The sequence below is a fragment of the Mus pahari genome, chromosome 22 (genome assembly GCF_900095145.1).
Source record: "Mus pahari chromosome 22, PAHARI_EIJ_v1.1, whole genome shotgun sequence".
NCBI classification, from domain to species: Eukaryota; Metazoa; Chordata; class Mammalia; order Rodentia; family Muridae; genus Mus; species Mus pahari.
In genome coordinates this window covers 39,835,526-39,855,997 of record NC_034611.1, presented here as the reverse complement: position 1 = coordinate 39,855,997, position 20,472 = coordinate 39,835,526, and the positions used below count along the sequence as shown (strand labels likewise).

Sequence of the window (20,472 nt, the reverse complement as noted above, 5' to 3'; positions counted from 1 at the left end):
TCTCTCTCTCTCACACACACACACACACACACACACACACACACACACACACACATTTGTCTTTTGGAGACAGGGTTTAATTTGTGATTATCCTGTTCAACCTCCCAAATGCTGGAATTACGGGAATACACCCAACATCCAGCTGGATTAAACAACTGTTAACAAGTATAAAAATCAGAAGAATATAAACTTATAAATAGGAGAAGAAAAAACAGTTGTTTATGGTTCATAAATAATGCCTGTAAGAGTAGTGAGTGCTTATGATCTGGTATGATAGTGAATGCCTATAATCCCAGCATTCTTAAGAGGCTGAGGCAGGGGGACCTCAAGTTCCAGGCCTACAGACTGATGCTCTCTATCAAAAGAAAAACAAAACCTTCCTCGCAGCGTTTATGCTCTGAAGGCATTAGTGAGTAATCAACACACGCAGAGCTTGAGTTACAGTCCTCAGAGTTCAAAGCTACCGAACAGCAGGGACTCAGAAAAATCCCAGAAATGAGTATACTGCAGACCAATTCCTAAAATCTGGCCACAGATTTTCCTGAAGTAACTGGCTGTCTTTATGTTTAACTGTGCATGTGTGTGCGTCTTGGGAGGGAGGTGTGTGTAGATGTTAGGTGCACTCATGTGCAAGCATGAAGAGGCTAAAGGAGGGCATCGGGTGTCTCTGTTACTCAGTGGTGGGTAACTTTCTTTACACCGTTAGAGCATGGGATAAGACTCCAAGAGATCAGTAAAAAAGAGAACAGCAATTGAGAAATTCATGATCTGAACTTAGAATGTAAAAGACAGTGCTGGGGACAGAACCCAGGATTGTGGCTTCTAAAAAGTTAAATAAAGATGCCAGGCAGCAGCCTAGGTGTTCTTCACTTCCCCTTTTCTCTTTCCTTTGTTTCTTTCTCCCCCCATGGTACTGGCGGTTGAAACAAGGGATCTTGATACACTAGGCAGGTGCTTGGCCACTGATCTTTGTTAGATTTAAAACAGGGTCTCATTAAATTGCCAGGACAGGCCTTGAACTCATGATCTCTTGCCTTCTCATCCTGAATAGCTAAGATTACAGGGCACATGCACATGGGGCCAGATGTACACCCCGAGTGACTTACTCTATGGCTTTCCACTTTATTTTTTGAGACAGGGTTTCTCACTGAATTCAGGTCTCAATAACTGTCTAGACTGGCTGGCTAGCAAGCTCCAGGGAGATGCCTGCCTCTGCCTCCTCTAGTGCTGGGGTTAGAGGCACAAGCCAGCATGCCCAGCTCTTGCATGGTGTTGGGGTGCCACCTACCTTACTCTATAATGCAACTGTTGTGTTTTTCTTTTTCTTTTCCTCTTTCTTTCTTTCTTTCTTTCTTTCTTTCTTTCTTTCTTTCTTTCTTTCTTTCTTTCTTTCTTTCTTTCTTTTTCTTTCTTTCTTTCTTTCTTTCTTTCTTTCTTTCTTTCTTTCTTTCTTTCTTTCTTTCTTTCTTTCTTTCTTTCTTTCTTTCTTTCTTTCTTTCTTTCTTTCTTCTTTCTGTTTGATTTTTCAGCCTGGGACATTTGTGGCCCTGGCTAGTCTTGAACTCTACATGTAGCTAGCTGATGGTGACCTCAAATTCCTGAGCCTCCACCCTCCACCTTTCCATCACCACCACATCCAGCTATTCAGATCATTCATTAAGATCAGAATTCACTTTAAAACTCCACATGCGGGCTGGAGAGATGGCTCAGCGGTTAAGAGCACCGGACTGCTCTTCTGAAGGTCCTGAGTTCAAATCCCAGCAACCACATGGTGGCTCACAACCATCCGTAATGAGATCTGGCGCCCTCTTCTGGAGTGTCAGAAGACAGCTACAGTGTACTTACATATAATAAATACATTTTAAAAAAATGTTAAAAAAAAACTCCACATGCCTATGAAAAAGTTAAAGCATTAAACCATAAATATTTAAGAGATTTAGGCATGACAATTCAGTTTCAATGACTCAATATTATCACTGTTTAATTTCCATTATGATTTAGTATTTTCTTTCTTTCTTTCTTTCTTTCTTTCTTTCTTTCTTTCTTTCTTTCTTTCTTTCTTTCTTTCATGTAAGTACACTGTAGCTGTCCTCAGACATTCCAGAAGAGGGCATCAGATCTTGTTACGGATGGTTGTGAGCCACCATGTGGTTGCTGGGATTTGAACTCCAGACCTTTGGAAGAGCAGTCCGGTACTCTTACCCACTGAGCCATCTCACCAGCCCAGTATTTTCTAATAAAGTAGATACCAATTCCTAAGTAGAAAGATAGACAACTTGCAAATGTCTTTTCTTAAAAAAATTTACTATTTTTTGTCTCCTTTTTATATAATATGAGCATAGCTGGAATTTGTTCTTAATAATAATGCATTATCAACTTATCAGAATAAGTTGCAGATAGCCGGGCGTGGTGACGCACGCCTTTAATCCCAGCACTCGGGAGGCAGAGGCAGGCGGATTTCTGAGTTTGAGGCCAGCCTAGTCTACAAAGTGAGTTCCAGGACAGCCAGGGCTACACAGAGAAACCCTGTCTTGAAAAACCAAACAAACAAGCAAATCGGTCTCATAAACAAGTAGATCGCTTCTTTAGAGTTTACTCCTTTGCAGAAGTCAAGACTCTGAACTACTGGGTTCCTTTAGGAAAATTTCACTTATCTAAAATCCCTAAGCTTGCTTGTTTAGCATATATTATTTTACGAGTTTACTTCGGGGTCAGGTCTCACTGTGTAGCCCCAGCTGGCCTTGAACTTAAGGTCCCGCTCCTTCCATTCTTGACAGCGGGGACTACAGGACGTGTGGTGTCCACCACATCCTGCTTCTCTTTCCTCACATTTGAGGGGGGCGGGTATATATTATCTTTTTTGTGAGTAAGTCTTTTCTTTGGGGAGAAGAGGCTGAGACAGATCTAGATAGGTGGCTTCTGCCCCCCAAACACTGGGATTACAGGTATGTGCTGCTATGCCCCCAAACACTGGGATTACAGGTATGTGCTGCTATGCCCCCCAAACACTGGGATTACAGGTATGTGCTGCTATACCCCCCAAACACTGGGATTACAGGTATGTGCTGCTATGGCCAGCTTCATGGTATTTATCTATTTAAAAAGTTAAAATTAAGTCATAGTCCCCAGATATTTAAAACAACCACTTAAAAGCACTGGAATATAGCCAATAAATCCAAGTTATATAACAATACATGGGCTAGGTATGGTGGTATATGCTTGTAATCCCAGTACTTGGGAAGCTGAAGCTGAAGCTGAAGGATCTTTTCAAATTTGAGCCTGACTTGGGTTAAATAGTGTGTTCAAGGCCAGCCTGGATTATATAGCACTTTAAAAGGGGGCAGTGATATACATCTGTAAATCCAGCACCGAGGGATGTGTGTGTGTGTGTGTGTGTGTGTGTGTGTGTGTGTGTGTGTGTGTAGGTAGAATGGTAGATTCCAGTTCACTGGCCAGCCAGGCTAGTTTAAATGACAGAGTGAGTTTAAGTGAGAGACCCAGTTACCAAAAACTAAGGTACAGAGTGATCAAGAGAAGTACCTGAAATAAGTCTCTAACCACCCACATGCATACACATCCACACGAATAAATGTGCACACACATACACGAACGTGTACTTATAACACACAATCAAAATGACAATAACAAGCCCCTGTCTAAAGATAAAAAGTTTTAAAGGGGGCTGGTGAGATGGCTCAGCGGTTAAGGTCACTCCGGAGGTCATGAGTTCAAATCCCAGCAACCACATGGTGGCTCACAACTATCCGTAAAGAGAAATATGGGCCAGAGTGAGCAGGCCCTGAGTGAGTGGGGGGGGGGGGAGAGTGAACAAGAGGGATAAAGGAAGGGGGGAAAAGAGAAAAAAAGTTTTAAAGGGGGGCGGTATATAATAGGAATATAGTAGAGTGCCTGCTATCATATGCCCAGTGCTGAGTTCAACCCCAGTGTTCAGAAAAACAATATATGATAGAGTAGAACATACCTTTCTACAAAAGTTAGTTTATGCATCTTAAACAAAATCCCCCAAGTACCCGCCCCTCCGCCTCCCCAGTAATTCTCTCAAATGCGTGCGGGAAACAGTAGAAAATGAGGCTGCCCACTGCTCCTCTGTACTTACTCTTTCAGGCTATCGGAGCGCCTCCGGTCTCTTCCCCATGAGGAACTCCGGCTGCGCGATCTCCTCTGGCTGGGGCTCCTGGATCTCCTGTGGTCACTCGGAGAGCACAGGTGGCGTTCTTTTGACTTCATTTGGCCTGGTGCTGGAATATGAAGAACAAGGCTTCTAACAGTTCACTACCTGAAAACCACGGGAGCTGCCACTCAGTCCGTATCATTTTCTGAAGAACTCTAAACCAAAGCTACTGTTGCTGAAGCTCATTCCGCTAAGTAAGCAAGGTCTAATGGTCATGTGCACTTACTTTTGCGATCACCTTGTGCAAACTGTATTTCAATTTGCCGGCCACATACCCACTTCCTGTTGAGGTTGTAAAGTGCGTCTTCAGCATCCCGGACATCTTCAAACGTGACCAGTGGTTAAGGACACTTTGGACATCAGAGGGTAAATAAAAACACTTCTAGGATATTATTTACATGTGAAATTAAGTCAGCAAGAAAACCAAGTTGTGGCTTTAATATGAATAACCAAAAAAGATTTTGTATTTTATTATGAAAACAAATGCCCTCTTGTGATTAGAAACATGAATATAAAATAAACAGTAGATACAATATAGCAGCATAATTTAAAGCATGAGAGGAAACAATCCCAAATTAGCCGGCATTATAGGATGAACTTTTAGGGTTTACTCCCGTTTTTCAGAGTAAGGGTCCACCGAGTTCTCCCTGGAAAGATCAGCAAGCAGAAGCTCTTACTCTGCAAGCAAAAGTACTCTGTCATTGAAACTTTAGTTATGAAAGTTAGGAGAAATGACTCCTAAACAAAACGTTAGCAGTAAAAGTAAGGTAAGACGGCAGACTACTTTGGTCTTTAAGGATGGTGTCCACTGTTAAACCTACTGCTTTAAACAATCCCCTATGTGTTACTATGCGGGATGTAAGTATAAAGAACTGTTAAGGTCCAAAGAAACCGGAGACAAATGGCTAACTGAGGTGCCTATTAGCAGATCAAAGTGGAGGCCGCCACCAGTCACAGCATTGCAAGTATGTGCTGCATCCTGGCTGACTAGTGGAGCATCCTACCCGAGTCAGTGCCTGGGCTTCCCTTCCCTGGCCCTAGCTTCTCTTCCCTATATAACCCAACCATGTTGGCTCCATGCTCTCCTGGTGCTCTTGGCCTCTTGGCTCCTGGTCCATCGCCAACCCCCTCCTCTCTGCCATGGTCCGGTTCAATCCGAACCCTTCCAGATGCCTCTAGCTGTTTCCTCTCTCATATCGACAACGAAACTTGTCCTCAACCATACCTAGGAACAGTTATGACCTCATTTTTCATCCAAAAAGAATGTGCAAATCTGGAATCACATATACTGGTTTGAAATGCTCCACTGAACTTCCAATTCTAAAGCATGTGACTCCAAGTCTTACTGTAACGGATAGTAGGTGTGTGTAAATGTAAATAGCTGTATTTTAGCCTCTCTCTCTCTCTCTCTCTCTCTCTCTCTCTCTCTCTCTCTCTCTCCCTCTCCCTCTCCCTCTCCCTCTCCCTCAGGGTCTCATTTTGTAGCTCTGGCTGGCCTGGAGCTCCCTCTGTGGACCATCCTGTCATTGAACTCTGCTTTCCAAACGTTGGGATTAAAGGTACGAGCCACCATGCTGGGCCCTGTTTATTAGTTTTCTTAAAGTGGCAAATAAACAAACAAGGAAGCTCAAAAATGCATATAAAAGGAGACTGGCAATGACCTCAGTAACACGACATTTTGAACCGAGATCTTTTACCCTTTAGGACTTGCAAAGTGGACTTTAGAAGAGATGTGGAACCAATAAAAATCCGACTTGGGTTTGACTCCAGAACTCTGCAAATGCAGCTGGTCTCAAAGATTGCTCGTGGCTTGATAAAGGCTTCATTCTTCCGGGTCTTACATGGTGCCCACCCGGCCTCTTTGCTCCTTGCTGCTTGAGCTTGGGTACCTTTTTTTTTGGATTGCTAGGCTCACACTTAGTTAACAGGTAGATTCAAACTAGGGAGGCGCTTGCCAGCTGCTGTGGACTGTTTTAGATTTATTGTCTGAGATAAAGAAACAAACACATTTAGTTAGACCAGGCTGAGCTCATTCACTCCTGAGTACATATCTATAAGCCCAGGATGCAGAATATTTGCATGCACACATAAAATGAAGGATATTGAACATAAGCAAATCCTCTAGGACGGCGACTGTAGAAGTCCAGTGGGATATAAACGTCTACTATGGGGCCGTATCGGCCAAACTCACGGCGCAAGTCCTCGGGCCTGGAGTGTTATAGAAATAAGGCAAAGAAATATAAAAAGTTGGAATAAATACTCTGACTACAGAAATCCAATTGAAACGTCCAAAATAAAGTGTATGGTCGGGTCAGTGAGGGGCTCATCTCCATGGGTAAGGATATATGGGGCTGTAGCCGGCCTTTGGCTCCTTAGTGGGTTCTCTCCAGCCCTTCTCCACCCCCCTTTTCTACCCTTTCAATCCACTCACACTAGATAAGAGAGAAGAAAGGATAGCGAGGAAAGGGAAGAGATCCCTGAATCAAGTCAGGGATCAGAAAGGAGGCGCCATTACCGTCGGACGACTTCCTGCTGATTGGAAACATCCAGTTCCTGGGGACAAATTTGATCTTTGCCATCAGGCTTTCTAGTTGCTTCTTACTCTTGTTTCTTCTTTGTGCACAACTACTTGACAAACTTCAACCAACAACAAACAGCCCACAACCCGCCCCGCCTCTCGGTGCCCTAGGATTTATGTGGCCTCTGAAAAGTCCCCAGAATTCCAAATGTCACACAATTGCAGAAACCATCAGCAGCTGGTTAAAAAAGAAAAAAAAAAATCATGCCCTGCTAGAGCATGAGGCAAATCATAGTCAGCTGCTGCGGACAGTCTGAAGGATGTCCTACATTCCATACCTGGGATTAAAATGAAAACATCTCCTTATAATATTTCTGTGATTTTTTTTAAAGAAACCAACACAGAGAGGCACACACAAATAAATGTTAAAAAAAATTTAAAAAGGAAGTGTATTGTCTAAACTTCTCTTATCTAAAACTGTCTCTCATAACAATTATCCACATTTCTTTCTTTGGGGGTGGGGGAGGGTATGGTAGGTTAGGGAAACCAAATCTTGCTCTATAGACCAGGCTGGCCTCGAACTCACAGATCTGCCTCAGCCCTCCAAGTGCTAAGACTGCAAGCTGCACCTCATACCTACCTTCATGCACAGTTTCGAAAGGAAAAGAAAATCAAAACAAGATCACTCTCAACCCTGTTGACCGTGGAGACCCTAGTTCAGGGGGTCTGGATTAGTGACCTGGGAGCCTGTATTTCTTTGTAGACATTTCAGGTGGTTGTTAAAGTTAGTCAAGTTCAAAAACACCCGCCTCTAAAAGTCATTTCTATCACAAGACTTGACAGTTTCATTTAAGAACACATTCACGTGCCTCTCTATAACTTAATGCTTATTCTAATTTTGTTTTCAGAAGGGAAGAATTAGAATCTAAAGGAGTCTCAGAATTATTTTAGACTTTAACGAAAAAAAAAATGTGTTTTCCCATAGAACTAAAAGCAAAGAAACTACTCTATTCTTATACTTGATGGTGTTTTGAGCCTACAGTATGTCTTCTACCATTATAGCATGGGACTTTACTTAAAAAAAAAGTCAGTAAAAGCAGAGAACATAGAATAAATAGCAGGGCTCTAGTGGGGATGGATAGCTGTGGGGAAGGAAGCCTGTGAACTGGAGGGAATTTGGGGCTGGGGATGGGAACCCAGCTGGTTTGTGGGTGCTTATATTGACTGCCTTTTGGAGTTTCCTCTATGCCAGACAATAGCATCATTTGTCTTTGCAGAGCTACAATTTAACGGAAGCACAACATGTTTAGCTGGCGGTTATATACACAAGGAGCTGTTCATCTGCAGATGATTTAATTCTCACAACTCTATGGTTGTTCGCAGACAGATTAATCTGTCTGTGAGGTCACTGAGCTAGCAAGAGATGGAGGTAGGATCCATCACTCGTCCCTTATTCATCTCCGTAGCCTACTGCCTCAGGGAGCTCACAGGGACTCGGCCTCACGGTCCCAGGCTGAAGTGTGGCTCAGAAGAAAGCAGAGTGCTTCAGAACAATGCAGAGGAGGAGGAGGACTCAAAGGTCTGCTCCGGCTCCAGCAAATGGAAGGAAGCTGCTGTCAGTAACAGAAGTTAGACATTAGAAAAGAGCTTGATGAGAGAACAGAGAGACAGACGTGCTTCCTGGTCCAGAGCTGAGGAGTGAGATACACTGCCGTATTCAGAAGGCCTGTGGGTACGTGAGTGATATCAACCAATTTCTCTTAAGACTAGACGGTAATGTCTGATTTTTAAATTAAATTTGTACATTTTAATTTAATATTATTGTATGTTTGTGCGTATGATGCGAGTCTGTAAATCTGGGCATGCACCTGCCACAGCATCACTTGGAGCTCAGAAGACAGCGTTTAAGACGAGTTAGTTCTCCTCTTTCACGGTGGGAGCCGAGTGCCTTTTACTGATGACCTAATATATCAGTAGTTAAGGCTAGAGGCTTTATGTAGTAACAAAGATTGATCTAACATTGACGAGGCATCTACTGTATACCCTAGGCAGTGTCTATTTTATGGCACACTCTATTTAATATTGTTTGTCTGTCTTCTCAAATAGTCTATTGGCGTGACAATGTCTTTTTCCTTTCTTCATTCAATAACTCAGAAAGAATGGGTCTTCTAAAAAAAAAAAATCTGGCTCCTGTATATATGAATGTCAGCCATCTCTCCCACAGTTCTGACCGCAGGCCATGGTGAGCGCCACCGTGAAACCCAGAGTGGCCCCAGGTCTGAAAACCAAGCCTCATTCAGCTGGTCTACAAGTTGTGGTAACAGCCAGCCAGGTTCTAAATACCTGCTCAACAAAAGTGAGGCCAGGTACGCGCTCCGATAAACACACAGACGACCTTCCCTCAGATGCCTCCATCCCACTGCAAAACACAAACACCACAAACAACCATGACGACAGCGTGTCTCCTCCAGAAGCCAGCACCTCCACTGTAGTATTCACTGAGAAAAGCAACTTAGCTTGTCCATAAGATAAGGACTTAAATAGCAATTATAAATATGAGGTACTCAAAAGGATATGTATAAGTGACTGAAGACGATGAAAAAAAACAAACAAACAGCTGAGTGAAAATATAAGCACAGGGGTTGAAGAGATGGCTCAGTAGTTAAGAGAAGAGCACTGACTGCTCTTCCAGAAGTCCTGAGTTCAATTCCCAGCAACCACACGGTGGCTTACAACTACCTGTAATGGGATCTTACACTCTTTTCTGTTATGTCAATAGACAGTGTATTTACATAAAACAAATGAATAAGTCTTTAAAAAAGAAAAAAAGAGACTAGTTTGGAAAAAAAATGAAAAAAATAGGCACAATTCAAGATATGAAAACAGAAGTTAATAAGGAGAAAAAAGTCTTTGAAGAAAATAAGAAACAAAACAAAACAAAACGAACAAAACCTCACGAAGCAAAGAGCTCGGAGGAAAATCTCACCACAAGATTTGATCAAGCAGAAGAGAGAACATCGAGTCTTGAAGCTAAGGTAAATGAAATGGATGACTCAGTCAAGAAAATATTAAATCTAAAACAAAACAACTAAGAGAATAATATCCAGGAAATTTAGGACACCATGAAAAGACCAAACCTACAAATTGCAGATACAGAGGAGGGAGAAGAAACCAGGTCAAAGGCACAGAAAGTATTTTCTTGAATCAGTGAAATCATAGACGAAAACTTCCTCAATCTACAGAAGGAGATGCCTACCCAGGTACAAGAAGCACACAGAACCCCACATAGGATCAGATAGGAAACGCCTCTCCACACACAATCATCAAAACACTAAACGTGAAGGACTTGTAAAGGGGGGCACAATAGCTTCAAGAGAGAAAGATCAATCACATATGAAGACAGGCCCATCAGGATTATGGTAATTTTTTTAAAGATTTTTTTTCAGTTTGTTTGTTTGTTTGTTTGTTTGAGACAGGGTTTCTTTGTTTAACCATCCTGGCTGTTGTGGAACTCACTTTGTAGACCAGGATGGCCTCGAACTTATAGAGATCCACCTGCCTCTGCCTCTGCCTCTTGAGAGCTGGGATTAAAAGCATGATTTTTTTTTTATTTTAAAGATTTACTTTGATTTTCTGTGTAGAAGTTTTGCCTACATGCACATAGATGTGTTGCTCGTATGTCTAGTGTTCTGGGAAGCCAGAAGAGGGCTCCAGATCCCCTGAGACTGGAGTTACAGACAGTTGTGAGCCATCACATGGGAGCTGGGAATTGAACTGGTCATCTACAAGAGTATCCAGAGCTCTTAACTGTTGAGTCATCTCTTTAGCCACTAGCGCTTGACTATTCGATGGAGACCACAAAACCAAGGAGGCCCTGAGCAGATGCTCTACACGGTCTGAAAGAGCAGGGGAGCCAGCCCAGCCTTCGATACTCAGCAAAACCATGAGTTGTAGTTAACAGAAAAAGAAAAACGATTTCATGATTAAAAAAAAAAAAAAACAGATTTAAGGCATTTATGTTTTGTAAAGCAGCTGTGCAAAGGGTAACAGAAGAAATGCTTTAGCATGAAAGGACAATCAAACCCTCCCAAGAAGGCACAAGGTCTAAGAAAACAACACCATGACAACAAAACAAGAATTAATAAACATTGCTCAATAACAACTCTCAATGTTAATGGTCTCAATTCCCCCCCCCCTTAAAAAAGAACACAGACTAACGTGATCCATTTTCATACTGCCTCCAAAAAACCCACACCATCTAGAGCAGATACCACTGTAGGGCAAAAGCATAAAAGATATTCACAAGTAAATGGAATCAAGAAGCAACCAAGTGTAGATATCTTAATATCTGGCAAAATAGGCTTCAAACCAAACTTACTCACAAGAGGTAATGAGGGGGTACTCCATACTCACTCAAGGAAAATCTACCAACAAATGTCCCAGTCCTAAATGTATATGTACCAAACGAAGGACAATCAGTCTCATAAATTAGGTCTAAAATCACATACTGACCCTTACACAGCGATAGTGGGTGACTTTAGTACCCAACGGTCACCAATAGACAATTCACCCAGACAAAAGCTAAATGGAGACACTCTGTAGTTAAAGGCATCACAGAGTAAATAGATCTAACACATCTACAGCACATTCACACACACACTAAACAATGCACATTCTTCTCAGCAGACCATGGAACTTTCTCCAAAACTGACCACATGTTAGGATACAAGGCAAGGTCTCAACAAATATAAGGAAACTGAAATGACATCCTGCATCCTATCCACCTGCCATGGAATAAAGCTGTATATATATCAACAATAATAGGAATGGCAGAAAAGACTCAGACTCATGGAAACTAAACAACACACCACTTAATGAACATTGGGTCGAGGGAGAGGTCAAGGAAATAAAGAACTTCCTAGAATTAAGTGAAAACAAATAATACAGCATCTGTGGGACACAGTGAAGGTCTTCCTTAGTCGAAGATGTATGACACTAGGTGCAAAAGATGGAGTGCTCACATAGTAGCAACATAACGATAAAGTTGAGAAAAGCAACAACCAACACTCAAAGTCAAAGCAGTTCCAGTACACTCAGAACCAAGATAAGCTTATCTACCCTCTCCATTCCTGCTCAGAGACAAGTGAAGATGATGAAAGGGATACAAATACAAAAGAAGTCGAAATATCCTTATTTGCCAATCATTTTATAAAGGACCCTAAATAACCCACAGGAAACTTCTACGGCTAATACAGCTAATGAAGTAGCAGGATACAAAACTGTGTGAAAACCAGTCGCCTTCCTATTACAAACACACTGACAGAGCAATAAGGGAAATGGGAAATAAAGGAAAATGTCTTGGGAGGGCTGGAGAGATGGGGAAGGGGTTAAGGTCACTTGATCTAACCAGAGGGCCCACATGGCAGCTCACAATTGTCCGTGACTCCAGTTACAGGGGATCTGATGCCCTCTTTTGATCTCCTTGGGTACCAGGCGTGCACATGGTGCACAGACATACATGTAGGCAAAACACTTGTACACACACACACACACACACACTCACACTCAAAAAAAAAACTTTAAAAAAATCCTGGGATAAATCTAAGGAAGTGAAATACTATAAAACTATAAGAAATTGAAGAAGATAATAGGAGAAAAGATGTTCTATGCGTATGGATTGGTAAATTAATATTGTAAAATGGCTATCCTATCAAAAGCCATCTACATAGTCACAGTCCCCATCACAATTCCTCACAGGACTGAACAACATACATCAAACGTTATGTGGGAACCTGTAAAAACTAGAGCAATCTATTACATCTTTTTAAAATTATTATTTTATGCGTATGGGTGTTATGCCCGCATGTTGTCTGTGTGCTGTGTGCATCCCTTGTGACAGCAGAGGCCAGAAGAAGACATTGGATCTCCTAGAACTGCAGTTATAGATGGTTGTGAGCAGTCGGTGGGTGCGAGGAATTGAATCTGGGTCTTCTGGAAGAGCAACCATACTCTTAAAGGCATCCCAGGTTTGAAATCCAACAATATCTAAGTGAGTTGTTGGACAAAGGGGTCTCGTGGGAAACCCCCAAACAACCCAGGCTGTTGCCACGACTATAGGTTGTTTTCTGCAAACTGATAGCCAGGCCCCATTGCTGAAGACAACACCTACACAACTCAATGAACATGGAGAAGTTGAGCTGGGGTTTACATAGAACCTGCACGCTCGTGTCTTTGATACAGGACAATACTCTACATCCTACCAAGAAGTGTGAATACCAAGCTGCAAAGCCCTTAACCTATAATGGTGCCCTGCCTGCAAGATCTGCTACTGCAGTGATGCCACAGAGCTTGTGGGAGGAATCATCCAATAATCTGATTTGAGTTAAGGCTCACTCCACGACACTACTTGTGCGACACAGAACCTGAGAATAGTTACCCTAGGGACCTAGAGTCAAATCAAATACTAATATTCTAAAATTAAAAGGAGGAGGAGGAGGAGGAAAGAAAGACAAAGAAAGGAAGAAAGGAAGGAAGGAGGGAAGGAAAAGAAAAAGTAATAATAAAAATGACTCCTCTTGGGCTGGAGAGATGGCTCAGAAGTTGAGAGCACTGATTGCCCTTCTAGAGATCCTGAGTTCAACTCCCAGCAACCACATGGTGGTTTACAATCATCTGTAATGGGATCTGATGCCCTCTTCTGGTGTGTCTGAAGACAACGACAGTATACGCACATATATAAGATATAAATAAATCTTTGAAAAAAAAAAAAAAAGACTCCTCTAGTCCTATTGACATCCTGCTGTATTTATAAGTCAGCGTTTGCTCAGCCATCATCAGAGAAGCTTTCTCCTGCACCAGAAGACAGCAAACCCAGAGACCACAGCCAGGCATCCTGCAGAGAATAAGAGACCTTGGAACTCTCAGCCCTAACTTCGATGTATGGTGGTTTGAATAGTTTTGGCCCCCAAAGACTCATGTGTTTGGATGCTTGGCCCACAGGGAGTGACACATTTAGGAGGTGTGTCCTTGTTAGAATCGGTGTGGCCTTGTTGGAAGAAGTGCTTGAGGTGAGAAGGGCTTTGAGATCCTGTGCTCAAGCTCCAACTAGGGCAGAGAAGAGCCTCCTCCTGGCTGCCTTACAGAAGATGGCCTGGCTACCTTCAGAGCAAGATGTAGAGCTCTGGGCTCCTTCTCCAGCACCATGTGGGCCTGGACACTGCCATGCTTCCTGCCACGATGATAATGGACTGAACCTCCAAACTGTAAGCCAGCCCCAATGAAATGAATGTAACTTTATAAAAGTTACCTTGGTCATGGCGTCTCTTCACGGCCATGAAACCCTCACTAAGACAGGATGTGACTATCAACTCTCTCTCCCCCAGGGCACATGGAGGAGGAACTGAAAAGAGTGTAAGACCCAAAGGGGATGGAGAATACCAAGAAAGCGAGTCTTTCTAAACCAACATGACCTATGCACATATGAACTCGCAAAGACTGAGGCAGCAAGTACAGAGCCTGCATCGGGTTTGCACCAGATGAGGTTCTACCACTGAAAGGAGAAGTGGCCGTATGCCGCCATCCTGAACCCAGAAGCAATTTCCAATTGGTAACTGCTTGCAAATGAAAATTCAGTAGGGGTTTGTTTTCTCCATGAGACTCCCTTGGAGGAAACTGAATTTTCACAGGAAGGATTAAATGGGAAAGGGAGGGGGCAGGGCGCAGGAGAGAATCTGAGGAGGAATAATTAACACCAAAGGCAGCCTGACAAAGCTGTATGGAAACCTACTACAGTGGGACTTCCTAAAATATATACATCCGTAAAAGGAGTTTAAGTGGATTTACCTTATGGCAGGGGAGGGGATATGCCAACTAGACACCATACACTGTTAAATAAAACCTCACTACCAAGAATAGGTTACTGAGTTACTGGCCAACACCCACCCCACACGTAAAGCGTTACAGGTCACCTCCAGTGCTATTAGTTACACTCCAGAGCTAACCTGCCTGCTAAGGTATGCCCATAGGTACAGCATGGCAAAGACCTTATGGGTGTAGCCAACTAGGTTTTTATAAATTGGATAAAAGATCTTGCGGTAGTTTAATGAGAATGGCCCCCATAGGCTTACATATCTGAATGTTCAGTCCCCACTTGGAGGACTATTTAAGTAAGGATTAGGAGGCAAAGCTTTGTCAGAAGAGGTATGTCCCTGAGGAGTTTTCAAAAGCCCTCACCAGGCCAAGGCTCACTCTCTCTGCCTGATGCTTGCAGATCAGGATGTAAGCTCTTGGCTTCTGCTTCAGCACTATGCCTGCCTGCCTGCAGCCATGCTCCCCACCAAGATGATCATGGACCAACCTCTGAAACTGTAAGCGAGCTCCCAATCAAAATGCTTTCCTTTATAAGATGCTCTGGTCATTGTTTCTCTCCATAGCAATAGAAGAGTAACCAAAATAGTCCTGCTCCATGACATGGAACCCCTGGGCTTGCTGACTAGATAGTCTAGCTGAATTAGTGAGCTCTGGGTTCAGTAAGAGGCCCTGTTTTTAAAAAAAAAAGGAGGGGGGAGAATAGTAGAGGAAGACACCTGACCCCTCCCCCACATATACACGCCCGACCCCCATACATACACATCTGACCCCCTCATACACACACACACACACACACACACACACACACACACACACATCTGACCTCCTCATACACACACTTAAAAAAAAACCATGAAGAAAACCAGCCAAATACATTTCTTTACAATCTCATTTTCTTTTTCTTCTCCTTCCCCTATCTTCTTTCTTTCTTTCCTTTATTTTGAGACAAGATATTTAAAGGTGTGGTATCATGTGCCTGTAAGAACAATCAGGGATCTATAATAAGACCCCGCCTTACCGTCACACACCCCAATACCAAAAAACAAACAGGAAAAAAAAAAAAAAAAAAAGACAGGGCCTCATGTAGCCCAAGATGAGGCTGAACTTTGGATCCTACTGTTTCCCAAGTGTTGGGAAGTACCACCACTCTGCTTCCAGTGCCATTATATAGTGATATCTACATTTTATATCTTTAGTATATTATTAAATACACATTTAAAATCCAATTTCCACATAGTTTAAATCATACTATATGTATAATTATTTTCTTCAAGAATACTGATACTTCAAAGCCAACAAAAGTGTCAAAAGTAACATATTGTTAATTAACTTAGACAAACATTGTACAAATAATTATTGATACAGGGTTTCTATGACTGCTCTGCCACAACACCTTTTACCTCCTATGCATTTTTAGGTAAGCTACTTTGAACTCTGTGGTGGTTTGTATATGCTTGGCCCAGGAGTAGGACTATTAGAAGGTGTGGCCTTGTTGGAGTAGGTGTGGCCTTCTTGGAGGAAGTGTGTCACTATCAGGGTGGGCTTTGAGACCCTCCTCCTAGCTTACTGGAAGACCGTCTTCTGTTTGCCTTCTGAACAACTTTCAGCAACTCAAATGCCATGCCTGCCTAGATACTGCCATGCTTCCTGCCATGATGATAATGGAACCAGTAAGCCAACCCCAGTTAAATATGCTCCTTATAAGAGTTGCCTTGGTCATGGTGTCTCTTCACAGCAATGTAAATTCTAACTATAAGAACCCCATAAACTTTAGCTTCATATCTGTAAATGGAGTTAATAAAGAATATACAAACTCTAAACTGGGTAAAGGGGCAGAGAGGTGTCATTCCACCACTCAGGAAGGACAGAAGGATCAGGAGTTCAATATTATCCTTGGCTATATACAGTGTTCTAGGCAGACCCAGGCTCCATGACTCCTTTTCTGAAAACAAGCAAGCAAACAAACTCATACCATATAGTCTCAGGAGGCTACAGCAGACAGATGGCCAGGAGTTTAAGTGCAGCCTACACTGCATGATGAAATTCTATCTCCAAAAACTGAAATAAAACTTAAATGTACATACATACAGTGTATTGGTTAGTTTTATGTCAACTTGACACAAGCTAGAGTCATCATACGGGAAGGAACCTCAACTGAGAAAATACCTCCATAAGATTGGGCTGTGGGCAAGCTGTGGGGCATTTAATCACTTAATTAGTGATTGATGTGGGAGGGCATAATCCATTGTGGGTGGGGCACCCCTTCGATGGTGGTCCTGGGTTCTATGAGAAAGCAGGCTGAGCAAGCCATGGGGAGCAAGCAAGTAAGCAGCACCCCTCCATGGCCTCTGCATCAGCTCCTGCCTCCAGGTTCCTGCCCTGCTTGAGTTCCTGTCCTGACTTCCTTCAGTGATGAATTGTGTGATGTGGAAGCATAAGCCAAATAGACCCTTTCCTTCCCAAGTTGCTTTGGTCATGGTCTATTATCACAGCAATGGTAACACTAAGACATGAAGAAAGGTGAAAACTAAATAAGATAGTACATGTAAAATTTCTAAAAATTACATTTATTTTTTGCATGTGTGTTTGTGTGTGGGTACACATGCCACATGTTCATGTGGCGGTCCAAGGACAACTCGAAGAATCCATCTCTGCTGCCTTCTTTGACTTAGGAATTGAGCTGAGTCTGTCCTGCTTGGCCAGTGTTTTAAATCTGCTGAACCACTTCCCTGGCTTATTCTAAGGTCGTCACATAGTGTGAATACTAACAAATTCTAGAAACTATTATTCTCTTAATACAAGATAATCTCAGTTCCGATTACCTCCCGGTGGCAAGCTAAAAAGTGACAAAAGAACAGAAAACACAATTACTAGCTCCCAATTATCAGTCTCTGCACTTGGTGGAGGATTACCTGGACCCAAGGTTAGTCACATGAAGACATGTTTTTATTTGTTTGTTTTAATTTATGGAAACCAAGGCCTCCTGCACTTACCGCAAGCAATCTACTACTGAGCCACACCCCCAGGTGTGTTTTATTTAGTATGCACAATGTTTGAACATCTGAAAACTCTATGAAATAGCCAATAACTTAAGAGTTTCTAGATCTACAAAAATTGTAATTCACACTATTCAACTCAACACATCTTTATTTAGTTATGGTATGTGTGGATGTGGCTTATGTGAGGTCAGAGGACAACTCTCTTCTTCCACCATGTAGGTCCCAGGGACAGAACTCAATCTTCAGGCTTGCATCTTCACTCATGGAGACACCACGCTGGCCTCTTCTATAGCTAGTAATGCTAATGTTTTAAAATTCGTTCAATGTACACAAAAATCCAGGTTTCTGACTTCTCTTGAAAGTAGGCTGAGGCAAGTTGCAGCAGGGGTTGGGTGTGTGTGTGGAACATGCTCTTAATCACAGCTATGGGGGAGGCTAAAGTACGAAGAGGGAAAACCCAAGTCCTGCTTGGGCTACAAAATTGAAGCGATGCCCCAGCAACTATAGCTCTGTAGGGAGCCTGGCATGTACAGACTGGGTTTGTTTCTCTAGAACTGGAAAAGGTGGCAACCTGACTTCCCATTCGAGGGCACATGCCCACCTGTTGTAGTCTGTACCATTCTATGACTTCTCATAAGCTGGTACCTCCACTCATCTGTATTACTCTGCCTCACTCTAGTGGCCACTAGGGTTGGGAATCTCCCGGGTTTCCTTTGTAAGGATGCCATGAAGACCTTTTGCTTATTGTTCAAGTTGTTTAACTGCTTTTAGCCTACCCAACTATTAATTTTGCTTCCTATGTGATAATGTCTGGATAAACAGGTTGAGAAGAACCATTAAAAACCCAGGCATCTTTTAAAATTCTATCAACTCACAGTCTGTAGTAGTGACATAAATATTTACAGTGATTAAATTTAAAGTTCTTAATTCTCCTAAAAGTAAATTCTCAGCTTGGTGGTGGGGCTCACCTGTAATCCCAGACCTTGGGAGGGAGGTGAAGGTAACAGTTCAAGGTCATTGGCCTGTGTAGGGAATCTGAGGCCAGCCTGGACTAGATACTACTCTCTCAAAACAAAACAAAAAACAACCCAAACCAAACACACATTATGATTACTTCAGGTAACTAACAAGTGAAGAGCTGTGTACATTTGTGCCTGTTTAGGTCCAGGTAACTCCTTGAAACCCTTGAACTTCAACTTTTCCTTAGGTGGACAAGATGGCAGAACTAGAAGGGGGGATTAAATAATTCCAATGAAAATAAAGGTGTCTATTAGTGTCACGCCTCCCATTTTCTCTCTGGCTCCTATTACAGGAAAACGTGCTGTATGAAAAAAAAACAACGGCATTTCTTCAGCTCTATGCCGGGCAACCATCTGGACAGCGTTTTCAAAGAGGGATGGGGGAAATAAAGACTTCCAGCACTGAAACTGACTCCTTAGCCATAATGAAGCCTAAGACGGTTCCCAGGACTCAAAGAAAACCATGAAAATCGAACTGACTAGTCCTTTGTATATTAAATGTGGGCCACAGTCACTGTCTGAACGGTGCAGAGGAAATTGCAAGGCCTAAGAGGTGCATCCTGAGGAGGAGACAGCCCCAGTTCCTCCGGAAGGTTAGTGGGCGGCGCCTGCAGAGCGCAGTGACACCAGAGCCTGGGCCAGCACTGCCACAGCCGGAGCCACCCAGCCCGCACCTTGACACCGGGCCAATACCTTGACATCACGACCGCACCCCAACACCTGGTCCGCACCCCCAAACCCAGACATCCCGATAGCCCGCAGTGGCACCCCTACGACACCTGGCCAGCATTCCCAACACCCGGCCAGCACCCCAACACAAGACCGGTACCCCGACACCCGGATGGCACCCCGACAGCCTGCAGTTCGGCACCCGGGGTACCCGGGCGGCATCGACATCCAGACAGCCCCCCACTGCCCAGCCCGCACCCCGACAACCCGGTGCCCCGGCCCGTACCCCCGCGGGGTCCCGTCTTCACTCACCTGGTGGCGTCTGCGACGTTCCTGACGAACAGGGAGGTGTTGGGGGGCCTGGTGTAGCGAGACATGCCGCTCGCGGCCCCGCTCCCAGCCGCCCGCCGCGCCCCCTCCCGGGCCGGCCGCGCAGCCGCAGACGCGGGCGGGGGGCGCGGGGCCTGCGCGGCCGCGCGAGCACGGACCTGGCCACTGCCCGGGCCTCTAGGGAATAGATCGGATCCCCATCGCTGCAGGCCAGCGAGGTGCTCCAAGGGAGACAGACGTGCCTCTCCCAAACTGCCCCAGAGAAGATCTCATGACAGGACTTCGAAAGAGCCATGTGCAGGGTCAGGGAGCCACTTGTGGGCATGCAAGCTCAGCCACAGCCTTTCCCTAAAGACATCAACTCGATCCTCGGGGAAGAACGACTGAACACGCGCGTGGGGGGAAGAGCTGCTGCAGTAACTGCAGCTTAAGCATAAAGGCCTTGAGGCAATAAACAGGGTAAGCATCAAAGAAACCCAGACTGGAGAGCAGGCTGGGGTCATTAGTTTGCTTGCTCGTTTGCTCAGGCCTAGAATTCCTTTTGTAGTGGGCTCCACATCAGGCTGGGTTTAATACTAGGAAAATTGAGAGTACTGTGTATTGTACTAGTGGGGCTGATGTAACAATGCCACGCGTTTGGTGGCTTAATGAAATTTATCTCGAAAAGACTAGGGATGTAGCTCAAGGGAAGAGTGGTTGTCTAGCCTGCAGGAGGCACACTGTTCCAGTACCTGAGCAGAGACTATGGTGGAACCTGTAATCCCAGGGCATGGGGAGGAGGGCTGCGGTGGGTGGCAGCGGGAGTGATGGCAGGGAGATCAAAGGTTATCTACTATAGAGGAGCTGGAGGTCAGCCAACTGAGACCTGTCATTACT

The 20,472-nt window shown here is 43.8% G+C and overlaps 1 protein-coding gene across 2 annotated transcripts in view; it reads right to left on the bottom strand.

Moving 5' to 3' along the window:
- The window catches only part of Srsf12 (serine and arginine rich splicing factor 12), a 22,695-nt gene extending 3,036 nt beyond the window's left edge, over window positions 1–19,659 (bottom strand). For both annotated transcript variants that reach the window (XM_021222400.2, XM_029533428.1), the window contains exons 1-4: window positions 19,579–19,659; window positions 6,296–6,400; window positions 4,419–4,522; window positions 4,118–4,259 (exon numbers count right to left, since the gene is read on the bottom strand). In XM_021222400.2, coding sequence (XP_021078059.1) covers window positions 4,118–4,259; window positions 4,419–4,522; window positions 6,296–6,400; window positions 19,579–19,643 — 416 coding nt within the window. In that variant the 5' untranslated portion in view covers window positions 19,644–19,659. The remainder of the gene's footprint in view (window positions 1–4,117; window positions 4,260–4,418; window positions 4,523–6,295; window positions 6,401–19,578) is intronic.
- Window positions 19,660–20,472: the final 813 nt, after the last annotated feature.